Genomic DNA, 18200 nt, shown 5'->3' with positions numbered 1-18200 from the left:
TTCTTAATAAAGAGCAAGCAGCCTTCTCTTCGGCTCTGGTAAAGGGCAGGATCCCCTTCTCTTTTCTAGTGAGTTGGAACTTTGGGCTGCATTGTATGCAGGATGTGGAGACATTTTTTCACTCTGCAGGCAGCACTGTTGAGTCAATACAGTTAGGTAGAGGGTGTCAAAAATAAGAGACATCCATGTGAAATCTATAAATCAGTGGCCTCCTATGATGGTTAAACATATTGTGTTAAATTCATTATGGACATACTGCTGTCCATTTATGGACATACTTATTTGTAGCCTTGTACCAGATGCACTCATGGACCAGTTTTTTGTGGTCATTGATCAACATGGCAGCTGCAGGCTCAGCAGATAGCACAAAAACCAAATAACGTGGAAAACTAAACCTCTGGGTGGAATCTTTACAAAAGCAAATTAAAGGATTGTTCAGGACGAGTTTTACTCTCTATTCTGTTAATTTCTTCCCTAAAAAACAGATAACTGAAATTTACTTGCCAGCATTATGAACCGGCATGTTTCTCTCCCCGTTTTTCTGAAGGAGCTGGGGTCTCCAAGCAGGGCAGACTCACTCGGTGGCGATACTCAACCAGGAGGATGGTGTCCACCTGCCTCACCTCCGCGCCTCCGCTGTGTAGACACATTCAGGGGGTATGTGGGGCTCCCTTGGGACACGGTGGGCACAGGTATTCCAGGATCACATGTTTGCACATAAACACACTTCTAACTTAAGGTGTTTTTACATATCATTTACCTTGTAGGGTAGGCAGGACTTCTTGCTGTAAAAATAAATCAGTGGTCTCTCCCTTCTCAAAAACTGTCGTGATAGCAAATATAATAGTTGCAAGAGAGGAGTCGAGGGGTACAGCCAGAACGTTTCCACTGGTATGTAGATTCTTCTGAGTTAAGGTCATTCACCTGTGGGCAGGCAGCTGCACACGGGGCCTCTATGACCACCTGCACCCCTGTGTCTGGTGAACAGCTTGCCAAATGGGAGGGTGTGCCGGTCTGGAAGTGAAGCACCAGCCGTTGCTGGTGTCTGTCCTGGCCCTTCCCCACTGCTAGCAGAACAGCTAGAATATCAGGCCCTTTTGGTAGCAAATCCACAGAGTCATGCAACAAGTTGTTTTTCTTTTAGAGTTCAGGTAGAAGAGTGAGGGCTAGGACCCAACTCTGAAAATAAAGTGTAAAACTGTATAGCTTGAGCCATTTGCAATGACCTGGATGGGCCCAGAGAGTATGATGTTAAGTGAAATAAGCCAGTCAGAGAAACACAAATACCCTATGATTTCACCCATAGGTGGAATTTAAGAAGTGATACTAATGAGCAAAGGGATAAAAAAAGAGAGAGAGTGAGGCAAATGGAGAAACAGACTCTTAACTATAGCGGACAAACTGATGGTTACCTGAGGGGAGGAGGGTGGGGGATGGAAGAAATAGGTGATGGGGATTGAGGAGTGCACTTGTGATGAGCACCAGGTGTTGTATGGAAGTGTTGAATCACTGTATTGTACACCTGAAACTAATATTACACTGTATGATAACTGGAATAAAAGTAAAACCTTAAAAAGAAAAACCTATATAGCTGAAAATAAACATCTAGGTGTCAGACCTTCCATTTCTGCCCACGGAGGGCTTTTAAACTCCAGTGATAACCTTATAATTCTGTCCCAGCCTCACCAGATGCTGAGTGCTCCTGGGGTATATATTTGAAGCCAGGCAATAATGAGAGTAATGAACATTGGTAACAATTTTTGAATTCTTGCCCTGGGCCAGGCACTTCCTTGTCATAATTTATTCAGTCTCTCCACCACCCTATGAGGTATAAACTTTTAATATGCCTGTTGTACTGATGAAGAGTTAGGTAATTTGCCCGAGGTCGGCTGGGGACTAAGTGGGATAGCCAGGCAATAACCTCACTGACACACTAAAGTCTTCATTCTTCAGTATCCTGCAGAATTAGCATCAAACAGTCACGTATTCAGTCTATTTTATCATATTCCTCTTTCTTTTTTTAATTCTCATTTTGCTGCTTTTAGAAATGAGATGTTCTCAGGTAGACTAACATTTATTAAGTGCCTAAAGTATGCCAAGCACTGGTTAGGCACCAGGATATGCATTATTCTCCTCAGTAGTCCCAGTGGCCCCTGTGGGTGTGTTTCCTCTCTTACAGAGAAGCACATTGAGGTAACTGATAAAAGTCTTGCCCTCGTAAGAGAGGAGGGCCCATGATTTGAGCCCTCATCTCTAACAACTGTATGCTTTCTATTACAGTTCTTTAACCTGAGACTTCTAAGTGATTAGTGTGAAACTGAGTGATGGGAAACGTTTGCTTTGTTTTCAAGTTACACAGTTTAGCGTCAGTGTAACTTTCTTTCAAGAAATCACGTTGGAGGGGCGCCTGGGTGGCTCAGTTGGCTAAGCGTCCGACTCTTGGTTTCAGCTCAGGTCATGATCTCAGGGTTCATTAGATCAAACCCCATATTAGGCTCTGTGCTTACAGTGTGGAGCTGCTTGGGATTCTCTCTCTCTTCCTCTCTGCCCCTCCCCCACTCATGCTGTCTTTTGTCTCTCTAAAATTAAGGAAAAAAAATCATGTTGGAAATGTTGGCAACAGAAGGGTTTTGTGTTAGGGCCTTAATTACAGTGATTAGAAAGAATGGCTTCCTGCTCTGTAAGTGTCCTCTGTGTTGTGATTGCCCCTTGTGAGTATAAATGTGTCTCTTACAGTTGGGCCATTCCTTGTCATGTGTGCAAGCTCTGAAAGTGTGCCCTTTGCTGCTTTACAGGATAGCTCTCATCCTTATGGTCTTCGTTAATTATGGAGGAGGAAAATATTGGTACTTCAAACACTCAAGTTGGAATGGTAAGATATTTCCTTAGGGTAGCATTGCTTGTGTAGAACCCCTCAAAGAAGCGTGGGCAAGAGAACCTCTCGGCATCCCCTCAGGAGCTCAGAGATGATGCCCCACCAGCCTCCTTTGAGTGCTGAGCTCCTGCCCCCATAGGATGATCTTTGGATGATTCCATTAACCCTTTTTGTTTTGTTCTTGTTTTTGTGTGCTGTGGCCTTGCAGTGGTTCACTGTGGTAACATGTAGACGTCTGAGCTCTGCTGCAGGACCATGGGCCTCTGCAGAAGCTGTTAAGAATTTAGTTGTAAACGATTTTTGTCATATTGTAGATATGTCTTTTTAAAAAAAATATCCTTAAAAAAATTTGTTTTAATGTTTATTTATTTTTGAGAGAGAGAGAGAGCACAAGCAGGGGAGGGGCAGAGGGAGAGGGAGACATAGAATCCAAAGCAGGTTCCAGGCTCTGAGCTGTCAGCACAGAGCCTGACGTGGGGCTCGAACTCATGAACTATGAGATCATTACCTGAGCCGAAGTTGGACACTTAACCGACTGAGCCACCCAAGCGCCCAGATATGCTTTTATTCCAGCCACATGGGAGCTCTGTCTTCTACGACTCATGGTCCTCCTCAGGGGTGCCATTGAACTCAGGTTGGTCCTGAGTGGTGGTTAGTAATGGCTGTGAATCTGCTCAGTAGTTGGTTTAAGAATGGATTTTGAGTAGCACTGCTCGAAGATAACAGACTTGTCTACACACTGCTACTTTGGCTGTCCCATGCCCAGTTATGTTCTTAGGAAATGTCTCAGGCCTAGTGACCGGTTGCAGAGTCTCCAGGGAGTATCTGTGCGTGTTACTTCCCAGTGTTTTCCTGTGAGCTCTTTGCGTGAGTTTACTTTCCATATATATCAGTATATAATGGTGCCAATCTAGATTTAGGATGTATTTACATTCTAGAGTACTTTTCCTTACTCTTGTTCTTGTGTTATTCTCCAGGACTGACGGTGGCCGACCTTGTATTCCCATGGTGAGTTGCAGTCTCCCACCAGCTCTTCCATAGGTCATCCAGGTTTTTGTTTTTTCAGCAGATGCTGGAGCCTTTCTCTGAGACCAGCCTTGAGTTCTGGGCCACAGGCCTATGTTACTCACAGGTGTCTGCCCTCATGAGGTCCTTCTGTAAATTGTGTTACTGGATAGTTCCTATACTTGGCACAGGGCTTGCATAAGGCCTGCTTATAAAAGATGAGTGATTTCAGAGGGAACATTTTGTTACTGTAGATATGGTATTCGAGATCCTGGAATCTTGTAGGAAATCATAAATTCTGAATATGTAGTTAAATCCCATTCATCCTGAAAATAAATATAAAAATCAGTTCCTGAAAGAAATGTAGTGTATTTGCATCAGGAAATTCTGACAAGGTATGTAACAGGGTAATGATAGTAATAAATTAAAATGTAAAATAATCCTGGAGTGAGTGACCCACTCCATCACTGATCATCTGTGGTTTGTTCACCTTGTTAAGGGACCTTGACTTCCTGTACAATGTGGAATTTGTGTCTTTGCTTGTGACTCTTGGAGCAACTTTGTTCCATCTTTAGGAGGTAGTACTGGCTGTTGGTTTAGGTCTTTGATCCCTTGGGTTCCATCACTAATATGTGTTCAGGGTTTTTTGCAGGAGAGCGAGGGTTCTTTTTTGAGATGGGTTTGGGGAGGAGGAAGTTTTATATGTCTGAAGACTGGGTAATTACTTATGTATATTCTTTACAAGGTTCCCTATAGGTTTCTGTTCCTGTTATTAGACACTTTTATCCAATTAGGTGACCCCAAGAAAGGAAGCTGGGGGAACCAAAGAGCAAACTCTCATCTTCTGTTAACCCCACATCCAGTAATTAGAAAGACTGCTATTCTGGCTTTTTTTTTTTTAAAGGATTAGTATAGTAAAAAGGAAGGAAAAGAGGTGGGTGGCTCAGACAAAATTAGAAAAAAATAAAACTTCCTTTTTTTTTTTTTCCCAGGCAAAAGAGTGAATTTAGAAATGATTGAAATGCATTGTTTCTCAAGGACTTTGAGGGTGTGCTAGTGAATGTCAGGTTCTGCAGATTGTAGCATCTTCTTCATCATTGTTTTCTTTGACAACTAAAAGGGAGTCTTGTCCTTGGAAACTGCACTCAGCCCTGAAGAATTTTCCTTCTAGGATAGGACTTGACGGTGCACAAACCTTATAGTCCAACAGGGTTACCTTCTGATTCCTCCTCCAATGTTACTTCAATAATTAGCCACTTTAGAAAATCAGGTGTTGCTTCTTGTATGTAGTAGATTATAAAATAGTGATGACATATAGATAAAAAAGTAAAACCACCCTAGAAATGGCCACCTTTTAATAGCTGTCTTTTTTTTTAGGTTTGTATTTATTATGGGATCTTCGATTTTTCTGTCAATGACTTCCATATTGCAGCGAGGATGTTCAAAACTCAAATTGATGGGGAAAATTGGATGGAGGAGTTTCTTGTTAATCTGTATAGGAATGTTCATTGTGAACCCCAATTACTGCCTTGGTCCATGTAAGTATTTTTCCCCTGTTTTTGTATATATTTGGGTTGAAATAGGAAAACTATGTATCAGAATTAAAAAGAAATATAATTCCTTCATCTCAGGTTCCTGCAAAAAGAACAGTTATTAGAAAAGTGTAAGCATGCTTATATAGCATCGGGTATTATTATTATTATCTTGGGACTTCAGACCTGGGAGGAGCTTCCAAGACTACTCAAATCCTTCTGCTGTCCAAAGGAAGACTCTGAGTCCCAGAGAGATTAAAGTGCTTTCTGTGGATCTTCCAAGTGCAGGGACAGAGTAGAGCCGCCCTCCTGCCTCTTTGGATTCATCAGCTTTCATAATAAGGCTGTTGTGTGGTAGTTCAACAATCCACCTTGGTTATCACCTGTATGCCTGCTGGGTTGCTGGGAAGGAATATCTTTGTTGTTGTTTAGCAGTGTGAGTGACACGGGAAGCTTGAGGGAAGGACACACACCCTGTGCCTGGGACCAGCGTCAGAGTCAGGGAAATTGGTGGTGGCTGTACTCAAGGTTGCTGTACTCAGTGTCATTAGTAAAACAGGACATAGTTACCTGGACAAGAGTCATGTGGTCCCTTCAGCTCAGAAGCACATTAGGAGGAGGTAGAGGTCACTTCCATTTGGGGTCATAAGGAAAGGTGTCACATAATAGTTGATTCAGTGGATCTTCAAAAAGTGAACCACTGCTCATTACATGGTCACATGTAGGGGTCACATGGTCACACTCTTCCAGTGAGTAGTCACGTAGCCTGTAGGACAGGGAGAATCTATTTGTGGCCTGTGCTGGCTCTGCAAGTTGATGGTGGATGTGAGAGCTGGTTGAACCCATGCCTGGTGTGACAAAGGGCCAGGGGAGGAACCCCAGGGCCCAGGTAGTCCTTGCTTTGTCCCACACCCAAGGAAGACACGTATTCTTGTCCCCATGTCCCAGCCGGCCACTTCCAGCTGTGAGGTTGAGCCGAATCCCATATGTATTACTATCTCCAAGAGCTTCAAAGTGTACTTAAGTACAATAGAGGTATGCTTTCCCCCTTAGGAAAAAAATAATGTTGTCTTGGGAAGGAAGAGGAATTCTGGCTAACACTTTACTTAACTTGTGCCTTCTATAGTGTCTTGGGATAAGGTGCGAATCCCTGGTGTGCTCCAGCGGCTGGGGGTGACCTACTTTGTGGTTGCCGTGTTAGAGCTCATCTTTGCCAAACCTGTGCCTGAAAGCTGTGCCTCGGTGAGAAAACCTACTTTTAAACATGGTGGGTCTGGGGGTGCAGAAATCACTGTATGATTTTCAGAACCTACTTTAGTGCTGAGCACAGTACTGTATGTCAGTAGACTCAGAGTCAGTAGACTCTGTTAGTCAAATGCATTATTTTTTTCCTTCAATTAGTTATTTTTATTTAGTCTTTACATCAATCGTTTTTCTTTATTATGGGGAAAAAACACATAACATGAGATGTCCCCTCCTAATAAATTTTTAAGTGTCCAGTGATCAGATCCATTTTGACGGCATTAAATAATATCACCATCATCCAGTTTGCTAGTTTAGTCTTTTGGGGCATTACTGCCAATTTTTTAATTCCTTGCAGTATAAGATATATAGAAACTCATGAAACATTTCAGTGTCTATATACATGCTGTGAAGATTCAACTTGGAGGAAAAATGCCAAGGTAGGGTGGAGGAGAATGACAGTATTGTCTTTGGCTAGTTAGTATTTATTTGTAGGAGGTATGTGAGAGTTTCATTTCTTTCATGATTGCTTTCTTTCTTTTTTTTTTTTTATTAAAAAAATTTTTTTTTCAACGTTTTTTATTTATTTTTGGGACAGAGAGAGACAGAGCATGAACGGGGGAGGGTCAGAGAGAGAGGGAGACACAGAATCGGAAACAGGCTCCAGGCTCCGAGCCATCAGCCCAGAGCCTGACGCGGGGCTCGAACTCACGGACCGCGAGATCGTGACCTGGCTGAAGTCGGACGCTTAACCGACTGCGCCACCCAGGCGCCCCTCTTTTTTTTTTTTTAATGTTTATTTTTGAGAGAGAGGCAGAGAGACAGAGTGCGAGTGGAGGAAGGGCAGACAGAGGGAGACCTAGAATCCAAAGCAGACTCCAGCTCTGAGCTGTCAGCACAGAGCCCGATGTGGGGCTCGAACCTCGAACTGCAAGATCATGACCTGAGCTGAAGTTGGACGCTTAACCAACTGAGCCACCCAGGCGCCCTTGTGATTGCTTTCTGTCTTAATATAAATTGCTCAGTGAGTTTACCCAGGTGGAGCTTTTTTTTCCCTGGTAGAGGTAAAAATTTAGGAAGAAGTGTTAAAGTTCTTCCACTTGGGATCCTACTTAATTTATAAAGTTGTCTTTGCTTTCTAGCTCCTTTCTGTATATGTAACTAGCATATTCATCACTGAACCCCACACTCACTTGGCCTTCCCTGCATTGATTGTTCAGTTATATGTCCTTGGAGGGGATTGGATCATTGTTCCTTCACCTGTTCTGCCCACTCTGTTGTTGTATGTGTCCCCTCTGCTATGGCTTTTCTTGAGGTGAAGCGAGAGTAGACATGAACATGGGCTTGGTTAGCCGTGTGTGGGACCTAAGGTCTGTGGAGGCTCCTCCACAGCCACCATGATAGAGTAAGGGGTGGGGTGTGACACCAAGAATAGGTGGGCTAGGGGTGCCTGGGTGGCTCCGTTGGTTGGGCATCCAACTCTTGGTTTTGGCTCTGGTCATGATCTCATGGGTTTCGTGGGTTTGAGCCCCACGTGGGATTCGTGGGATTCTCTCTCCCTCTTTCTCTATCTCTCTGTCCCTCCCCCACTCATGCTGTCTCTCAAAAATAAATAAACTTAAAAAAAAAAAAGGATAGGTCGGCTATATTCCTTCTTTCAACCAGGACAGCTTCAAAAGTTTAAATTTCATTTTCCTTTTTAAAAATGTATTTTTAATTGCTTTTTTATTTTTTATTTTTTTTAAATTATTTTATTTTTATTTTTTTATTTCAACTTTTATTTTTATTTATTTTTTTTATTTATTTTTTTTATTTATATATGAAATTTATTGTCAAATTGGTTTCCATACAACACCCAGTGCTCATCCCAAAAGGTGCCCTCCTCAATACCCATCACCCACCCTCCCCTCCCTCCCACCCCCCATCAACCCTCAGTTTGCTCTCAGTTTTTAAGAGTCTCTTATGCTTTGGCTCCTCCCCATTTAACCTCTTTTTTTTTTTCCTTCCCCTCCCCCATGGGTTCCTGTTCAGTTTCTCAGGATCCACATAAGAGTGAAACCATATGGTATCTGTCTTTCTCTGTATGGCTTATTTCACTTAGCATCACACTCTCCAGTTCCATCCACGTTGCTACAAAAGGCCATATTTCATTTTTTCTCATTGCCACGTAGTATTCCATAGTGTATATAAACCACAATTTCTTTATCCATTCATCCGTTGATGGACATTTAGGCTCTTTCCATAATTTGGCTATTGTTGAGAGTGCTGCTATGAACATTGGGGTACAAGTGCCCCTATGCATCAGTACTCCTGTGTCCCTTGGATAAATTCCTAGCAGTGCTATTGCTGGGTCATAGGGTAGGTCTATTTTTAATTTTCTGAGGAACCTCCACACTGCTTTCCAGAGCGGCTGCACCAATTTGCATTCCCACCAACAGTGCAAGAGGGTTCCCATTTCTCCACATCCTCTCCAGCATCTATAGTCTCCTGATTTGTTCATTTTGGCCACTCTGACTGGCGTGAGGTGATATCTGAGTGTGGGTTTGATTTGTATTTCCCTGATAAGGAGCGACGCTGAACATCTTTTCATGTGCCTGTTGGCCATCCGGATGTCTTCTTTAGAGAAGTGTCTATTCATGTTTTCTGCCCATTTCTTCACTGGGTTATTTGCTTTTCGGGTGTGGAGTTTGGTGAGCTCTTTATAGATTTTGGCTACTAGCCCTTTGTCCGATATGTCATTTGCAAATATCTTTTCCCATTCTGTTGGTTGCCTTTTAGTTTTGTTGGTTGTTTCCTTTGCTGTGCAGAAGCTTTTTATCTTCATAAGGTCCCAGTAATTCACTTTTGCTTTTAATTCCCTTGCCTTTGGGGATGTGTCGAGTAAGAGATTGCTACGGCTGAGGTCAGAGAGGTCTTTTCCTGCTTTCTCCTCTAGGGTTTTGATGGTTTCCTGTCTCACATTCAGGTCCTTTATCCATTTTGAGTTTATTTTTGTGAATGGTGTGAGAAAGTGGTCTAGTTTCAACCTTCTGCATGTTGCTGTCCAGTTCTCCCAGCACCATTTGTTAAAGAGACTGTCTTTTTTCCATTGGATGTTCTTTCCTGCTTTGTCAAAGATGAGTTGGCCATACGTTTGTGGGTCTAGTTCTGGGGTTTCTATTCTATTCCATTGGTCTATGTGTCTGTTTTTGTGCCATTTAATTGCTTTTTTAATGACACCTTTATTGAGATATGTTTCACATACTGTAAAAGTCACAGGTTTGAAATGTGCAATTCAGTGACATGTAGTATATTCACAGAGTTGTGCAGTCATCCCCCCTATCCAGTTCTAGAACATTTTCGTTATTCCACAAGAAACCCTGTACTCACTACCAGCCACTTGCCGTTTCTCCACAACTCCCCCAGCCCTAGGCAACTCCTCATCTATTTTCTGTTTCTGTAGATTTACCTGTTACCGACATTTCATATAAGTGGAATTTTATACTATGTGCCTTTTTTGTTTGGTGGCTTTCACTTAGCATATTTTTCAAGGTTTATCCATGTTGTGCCATGTTTTAGTTCTTCATTTGTTTTTACTGCTGAATAATACTCCGTTTTATGAATGTCCCACCTTTTGGATACATTCATCAATTGATGGGCATATGACTTATTCCCATTCTTTGCCTAGTATGAATAAAGATTCCATGTGTATTTGTGTATAAGTTTTTGTGTGAACATCTGTTCTCAATTTTCTTGGGTATAGGAGTGGAATTACCCAGTGCTGTCTTTTTAACTAATGTTTTATTATGATATTTCATGGAGAGGGGCAGCTAGACCATATGATACATATGAAATAAACGTGCATCTAGTTTTATATTACTACCATCAAGGCCAGAGAGGAATCACACAGAATTTCCCCAATACATATATGCATCTTTTTTTTCCTATTCTACTTGCATGTAGTTCATATATGTGTTTTTATGCCCCTCACTCAGGAGAGAAGCTGCTTTTCCCTTCGAGACATCATCTTCAGCTGGCCCCAGTGGCTCTTCATTCTGATGCTGGAAAGCATTTGGCTGGGCTTGACATTCTTCTTGCCTGTTCCTGGATGTCCTACGTAAGTGAGCCCATGTACGTAATCCCTTTTTGCATGTCATTTTCTGCCAGGTTAGAGCTTCTGGGGTGATAGCTTGCAAATTTCCCAAGAGGAATTCTCTTTTACTCTTTCTTCTTTGAGGCATAGTGCGTATTGGGAGAGGAGTTGGGTGGATGTCCAGAGGAATGTCTCCATGAGGCTTTTTCAGGGTCAGTTTGAACGCATGCTGGCCTCCCACCTTAGCACGCAGGGAGCAGTCAAGTCCAAAAAGCATTGCTGTAGGGTAACATGGCTCCGAGGGGTTGCATTGTGTGAAGCCACTTGTTGGGCTGCAACAATTGCCAGTATATACCCTGAGCCCCTCTGAAGTCTTGTCAGTGAAGTACATGTTCTCTTTCCCAGTGGTTATCTTGGACCTGGTGGCATTGGAGATTTGGGGAAGTATCCAAATTGTACTGGAGGAGCTGCTGGCTACATTGACCGCTTGCTTCTGGGCGATGACCACATTTACCAGCATCCTTCTTCAGCCGTGAGTGAGCCTAGCTTGCACTTAGAACTAGACATTTGGGGGGTTTGAAGTGAGAGAAAACGGAAGGGGCTGGTCAACTGGAAACTGTCCGTTTAGCAGACTGTGATGGGAACTAATTTTTAGTTGAACAGTTTGCTGATTTTGGAAATTTAATGTTCATTAAATGTGTGTATTCATTAATTTGGATTGGAAAGTGTGAATGCACTGTGTCAAGCATGCGGCAGGTGCTTTTTCCTGTAGCTCAGTTGGGCTTCCTGGCAGCCGAGTCTGAGTCTGAGATTCGTATGCAGGGAGCTATCAGGCCGTACTTTTGGGATTGACACCTGCTAGGGATCAAAGGGATCAGGAACTCGCAGAAGGGGCAGTTGGACTGCCTCATAGTCATACCGCCTTAGTTAATCTCCTGGGGGGGCTGTGCTGGTGCTTTACAGTTGTTCTGGAGTGAGAGATCGGGCCCTTGTTAACCCTGGTTGGATACAGACTACCCCCAGCAAGGGAGTGTGGCTCCTGGAGAGGCAGCTCTCTTCAGTCAGGGACAGATCCAGAAAAGGGACTTGGATGAGAGCTTTCTGGCCATTAATATTTCTACCAGCTCAGGAAACAAATGCTTTAGTCCTGAGAGAAGTGGGGCAGGAGGATATCTATGTGATGCACTGTGGCATCCACTACACTGTATATTTCCAAATTTCTGCAATTTCCATAATAACATTTGTTTTATAATAAAATAATACATACACACACACATATTTAAATATTCATTTTGAGAAAGAGAGAGAGAGAGAGAGAGAGAGAGAACATGAGCAGGGGAGGGGCAGAGAGAGGGAGAGAGAGAATCCCAAGCAGGTTCCGCACTGTCAGCACAGAGCCTGACACAGGGCTTGAACTCACAAACCATGAGATCACGACCTGAGCCAAAATCAAGAGTCAGATGCTTAACTGAATGAGCCACCCAGGTGCCCTAGTACAGGTATGTTTTTAAATGTTAATTTGCCATAAGAGAAGTTAGGAAAGAACATCTTTTTGATGTTACAGTAGGGTTGACCAGGTTGAATAAGCCTAACAGTTATGAAGGTATTATGCACAGTTTTGGAACTGGGCGGGGAAGCATTGTGTCCCAGGGCACTTGAGGTTGAAGTGGCTGCTCTGGACCACGGCTTGTCCCTGGGCTCTGTGTTCCTTCTGGTGTCACACACCCCACACTTTGTCACCCAGAAGTATTCTGCCTGTAATCCCCACAAATTGGCAGTGAATTTCTGCAGCAAAAACAAAAAACATTGAATTCTGGAGTGTACTCAAGTTTGTATTTAGTCTCTGAGTTGTTTGTGTGCGTTTCATGGTCAGTGGGTTCTGCCTTCTTTTTCTGCTTTGTGAAGGTGCTTTATCACACCGAGGTGGCCTACGATCCAGAGGGAATCTTAGGGACCATCAACTCCATTGTGATGGCATTTTTAGGAGTTCAGGTATTTGTTTATTTTATATAGCTTATGATTATTGATTCATCACTAATTCAAAAACTATTTCATTAAGTAACTGGAAGCATATCTTCTGTGGTATAATACATTCTGTTTATATGTGACAAATGGTCAAAACTAGAATTTGCTAAAATTTAGCACATTGAAATAATTCCATATAATTCCTATATGCTTCCCCAGATTCTCATTATTTATGTGGCTTATCTTAGCAATAGAAGCACAGCAGTTTGTGGGCAAAAAGGTTTCCCTGCTGGAGTGTACTGGTGATGTTGGGAAGCCTCAGTGTCACTTGGCACATTTCTTTCATATACCCTTTGTATGGTTTCAAGTTATGCATATTTTATGCCAGAGTCAATATAGGTGGTTCTTGGTGTATCTTATGTGCAATTTTGTTAAAATTCTGAACAGCCTAGACTTTTATCCCCTAATGTTCTCCTTATTGATGTTTGAAACTATTGTTTGAGCAGAACTAACTGGAAGAGGAAGAAGCCTGTAAAGCAGCACTAATGGAATGTTCCGTGACAATGAAAATGTTTTTTATGTCCATATGGCTTTTAACTTGAAATGTGGTATACGAGCATGACTGAAGAACTGAATTTTTAATTATATTAAATTAAGTTTTATTATTAAATTTTTAAAATGTTTACTTACTTTGACAGAGAGAGAGAGAAAGCATGAGCAGGGGAGGGGCAGAGAGACAGGGAGAGAGGGAGAATCCCAGCAGGCTCTGTGCTGTTAGCTGTCAGCATGGAGCCTGATGCGGGGCTCAAACTCATGAACCATGAGTGAGATTGTGACCTGAGCCAAAATCAAGAGTTGGATGCTTAACTGACTGAGCCACCCAGACATCCCATGTTTTATTCTTTTTTTAAATGTTTATTTATTTTGAGAGAGAGAGAGGAACGGAGTGAGCACACATGAGTGGGGGAGGAACAGAGAGAGGGAGGGAGAGAGAGAATCCCAAGCAGTCTCCGTGTTGCCAGCACAGAGCCTGATGTGGGGCTTGATTCCACGAACTGCGAGATCATGACCTGATGAGCCGAAATCAAGAGTACGATGCTCAACCGACTGAGCCACCTAGGCGCCCCTAAATTTCATTTAATTTTAATTAATTTAAATTTAATTTCAAATAGGCTCATGAGGCTAGTGGCTCCCATATTGGATGGTGCAGGTCTAAAGCATATACATTTTGGTGATTTCATATTTAGAAATACTGCTTTATACTTATCTCTGTTGTACTTTATGGTTCACAGTGGGTACTTTTACATACGTTCATTTAATCCCCGTGTTTGCTCTTGAGGTAAGTCTGTGCCTGTGGGAGCAGCCTAGGATAGGGTTCAGAGCGCAGACCTGGGTCCACACCGCCTGGGTCTGAACCACATTCTACCACTTTCCAGCTGGGTAGCCTTCAGCACGTCCATCCGTCTGTGCTGCAGCAGCATCTACCTCATGACGGTGTTGAGAGGATTAAATAAGCTAATTTATGTACAATTCTAAGAATGGGCATATAGAAAACATTCATAAATTTTAGCTTAATTACAAATTCTGAATATTTTCTTATCCTTTTATGCTTTCAGAAGTCATTTCCTAATTTCAGGGAGTTTTTATGCAAAGTCCAGATTGCACTGTTTCTAAAGTGTTTCTCTGCCTCTAGTTCCACCCTGTCCCCTTCTGTACTGCTGCCTGAATGGGCCATCTGGCAGGCCGTCAGAGCTCGTCCCTTGTTACTAGTTTTTTTTGGGGGGGGTAGGGGGGGTAGGGGAGTGACTTTCCTCAGCTCCCTCTCACCGATGGGAGAAAGCCTGTGCCTCACAGAGAGACCCACAAGCCCACCTGCCTACCATCTTCCTGCCCATCCCAACCCTCTAGCCTTTGACAATTACCTGCAACTCAGGGACACATGCTCTTTCAGCCATTTGACATGCTTCTGTGCATGCTGTTCCATTCTGCCCAGATGCCCTTCCTGCTCTGCAGTCGTAGCCTCAACCCGATGGCACTTCCTCTCTGGCGTTTCCTCCCCTCCCGAGTTGTCCCCCGTGCCTTGGTGTCTAGCTGTCTAGGGCAGGGGTGACGTTCCATCCCAGCATCTAGCAGCGTGCTTGGCAGACGAGTGATTAGGACACTGGATGAACATGAAATACAAATACACCTTAAGCAGGTCTCTTGGTCATCTGCGTTTTCCTCTCCAGGCAGGAAAAATACTCTTGTATTACAAGGACCAGACCAAAGACATACTGATCAGATTCACTGCCTGGTGTTGTTTTCTAGTAAGTAACCTATGTTCCTCACTGAAATTCCTTCTACACGTATATTTCAAAGAAATAAAATGTTTAGCAGCAGCGGATAGCAGCTATCACATCACAGTAGCTGCGTTCTTCACTGGAGTAATGGAGAGAAACAAATCTTTATACCTAAACTCTCAGGTTAGTTTTCTTAGCCAAATGTCTTTATAAATAAGAGTGTTTGCTGTCAACCAGCTGGCCAGGAGTGCCTGAGGAAGTGGTGTGGGTTCTGGTGGGGAGCCAGACCAGAAAGACCAGGCAGACAGCACATTTCCAAAGGTCCGCTTCCAGATCTCCAGGTGGCAGAGTTGAAAGTTTGGCTGTTTGTTTTATCCCTCATGTTTCCTCTCTAATTTATCAATTACTTTACCTTCAACTCAGAAGAATGCTTTGGAGATGTTTTTAAGAATATTTTTTTGAGAATATCTTTAGCTATGCATCTTGAAAATATTTTTCCAGTTAAAAGAATAAAATATAAAACACAATTTTCAGCCCTCCTTAAGCAATTAATGTATTTTCCAGTTTTGAAACACAGTGGTTTTTTTGAGATAATATAAAAAACTAACGTTCTCCCTTCCCCCCCCCCACCCCCCCATTTCAGGGGCTTATTTCTATTGCTTTGACGAAAATTTCTGAAAATGAAGGCTTTATTCCAATAAACAAAAATCTGTGGTAGGTACAGAAAACCATGTCATTTTCATGTGGGTTGGTCCTGCTGATACTGGATGCGTTCCTCGGGAGCCTGAAACACCCCGTTCACCTCGTAGGTCCATTTCCTATGTCACCACACTGAGCTCCTTTGCCTTCTTCATCCTGCTTATCCTGTACCCTATTGTGGACGTGAAGGGACTGTGGACAGGGACCCCGTTCTTCTACCCAGGTAAGTCACCCAGAGTCGATGATGGCGACCAAGTGGGTCAGCCCAGAGACGCTGAGCACGCCCAGTGCTACGTCCCTGGGCCCCCGGCCTCAGTGGCAGATTTCCAAGATGCAGGCTGAGGGAGAAAGCAGCCGGGCCACACTGTCCCAGGCCATGTGCAGGACGTCCTTGGCCTGTTCTGATGCCGTCCACCCATTTTATCTGTTTAGATTGTGGGGTCATAACCAAGCTCCACTTGTTTCTTCAGGAAATGCCGAGTTACGGAGCATCAGAAACCATCCAGGGCATATTAGCCAGCTTCTGACGCTTCAGCAATGGGGCCATGCTTGCCTTCTGAGTGTAAATATACTACCTTACAGATTACGCATAAGAAATATCAAGAGATAAACAGAATGGGTTCCATGCAGTTCTACTTGAAGACTCGCTTTAGTCCTTTGATTCTTGTAATAGTTACATTTTTCTAACCCTAGAAAATAGAAGTTCATAATTTTGGCTCTCCTGGCAGATTTGGTATTCACAGATTACACTGTCATAAATATTTTCTGTTTTTGATCGAGCTTACATGTAATAGTATCTAAGATACACATCATGTATTTTTGGCAGTAGCCAATAATGTAGGTGCAAGCTTTTTGTTTTTTTTCACTGAACCCAAGTCAAATTTCCAGAATTAAGTAGATGATCAGATGTGGCTCAGGAAAGCCTTACCTTGTGCATCTCTCCTCCAGGAATGAATTCTATTCTGGTGTACGTTGGCCACGAGGTGTTTGAGAACTACTTCCCCTTCCAGTGGAAGCTGGGGGACAACCAGTCACACAAAGAGCATCTAACTCAGAACATAGTCGCCTCTGCACTTTGGGTGCTCATTGCCTACATTCTCTATAAAAAGAAGGTTTTTTGGAAAATCTGACAGCTCCCACCCAGATGTGTTGCTGGCAGACTCTAGTGGGCCTGGGGGATGTGTTGAAGCAGCCTTTATTAGAGGGAACCATTAATTAAAAATCGATAGGACGTGTGTTTCCAGATGATGGGGAAGAACCCGATGTACTCTGGCTGGTTTACTGTGACACAGCTGTTCATCAGAACCCTGCCTGGATATTTGGGACTTCTGTATTTGCAATGGAGTTGTCTTTTTTTCTCCATCTTCTATGTAAATGTATTTAGAACCTCATTCTGAGGATTTCTCATATAACTTTCCAACAGGGAATTACCGTGGGCATTTTGCGTCTGTGACGGATAAAACAACGTAAAGTCTAATTTGTATTGACCTTGTTTTCCTGCAAACGGCCTTTCCACATGCACACGTGCCAACCAAGAATACCATCATTTCTGTTGCCGCTGACTGTGAGGCTTATCGAATATGAGGTGTAGTAATGTAGCCTAATATTTTCTGGTTAAGTGCACTTTAATATTTCAAGAGAGAGTAATTTCCTTTTCAGATCTGCAAGGCATTGCTGGGTCCAAAAAATGCCTTTCTATCAGAAGCCATTCTCTCCTGTTCCCCACTTGAAAAAGAAGTTAAAATATAAGTGTGTTATTCCCAGTCACTCTTGCTCCTAGTTCCCTACTTACGTACCTGTTTGTTTGTCTGTCTACCCATCTATCTGTCTTTCTGTGTGTCAGATGGTAGCTGGCACCCAGGGTACAGTCGTGGCAGAGAGAAAACACACTGTCTTGCTTGTGGTGCCAGTTCCACCATCCTTGCCATGTGAGATGCCAGCAAGTCTTGTGGCCTCTCAGGGCCTCGGTTTCCTCATTTGTGAAATGAGGGAGAAAGTGATGACCTCTCTGGTCCCTTCCAGCTCTTAGGCTCAGTGAGGCAGGATGATACATCGATCGTTTTTCTGAAATCCTTAGGAAAATAATTTTATTACAGAAAACTTCAAAATAAGTGATAATGAAAAGGTTAAAAAACTCTCATTGGAGTAAATCTTTTCAGAATGACCCTCCACAGTGGAGGCAAGCAACTTTCCCGCTTGGAATCCTAACACCGAAGACATGGTTTCTCAGGAGTGAAGACAGGAGAGCACGCAAAGGGAAACAGCATGTTTCATATGATGCATCATCATGCTTCTGACTTTTCTGGGAGAGTTCCGTATAGAAGGAAAGGTGGAACAGGTTGTACTTCGCGTGGTGACCCGGGGCCACCTCCATGGGGCTGTGGCTGTTGCCACTGACAGACGGCTGTCTGGCTGGTGTTCCAGCTTGGACCTCTACCCCGGACCCTCAACTCCACTGTAACGGCCCGCTGGACCCTCCGCCTGGACGCCCGCCAGCACCCATCCTCCCTTCTTCCCGCCTCTCTTCCCAC

At 43.2% G+C, this 18200-nt stretch overlaps 1 protein-coding gene across 2 annotated transcripts in view; it reads left to right on the top strand.

Moving 5' to 3' along the window:
- Positions 1-17436, top strand: part of HGSNAT (heparan-alpha-glucosaminide N-acetyltransferase) — a 33016-nt gene extending 15580 nt beyond the window's left edge. The window contains exons 6-17 of one of the 2 annotated variants that reach the window (XM_040443791.1): positions 548-657; positions 2796-2872; positions 3853-3883; positions 5258-5418; positions 6539-6654; positions 10629-10750; positions 11132-11258; positions 12632-12718; positions 14920-14997; positions 15614-15684; positions 15780-15892; positions 16618-17436. In XM_040443791.1, coding sequence (XP_040299725.1) covers positions 548-657; positions 2796-2872; positions 3853-3883; positions 5258-5418; positions 6539-6654; positions 10629-10750; positions 11132-11258; positions 12632-12718; positions 14920-14997; positions 15614-15684; positions 15780-15892; positions 16618-16799 — 1275 coding nt within the window. In that variant the 3' untranslated portion in view covers positions 16800-17436. The remainder of the gene's footprint in view (positions 1-547; positions 658-2795; positions 2873-3852; positions 3884-5257; positions 5419-6538; positions 6655-10628; positions 10751-11131; positions 11259-12631; positions 12719-14919; positions 14998-15613; positions 15685-15779; positions 15893-16617) is intronic. The other variant, XM_040443866.1, reaches the window with a different exon arrangement.
- Positions 17437-18200: the final 764 nt, after the last annotated feature.

Source organism: Herpailurus yagouaroundi, unplaced genomic scaffold (assembly GCF_014898765.1).
Source record: "Herpailurus yagouaroundi ecotype Mexico unplaced genomic scaffold, PumYag 28, whole genome shotgun sequence".
NCBI lineage: Eukaryota > Metazoa > Chordata > Mammalia > Carnivora > Felidae > Herpailurus > Herpailurus yagouaroundi.
The sequence above is the reverse complement of the archived record's forward strand: the minus strand, read 5'-3'. Positions and strand labels throughout refer to the sequence as shown.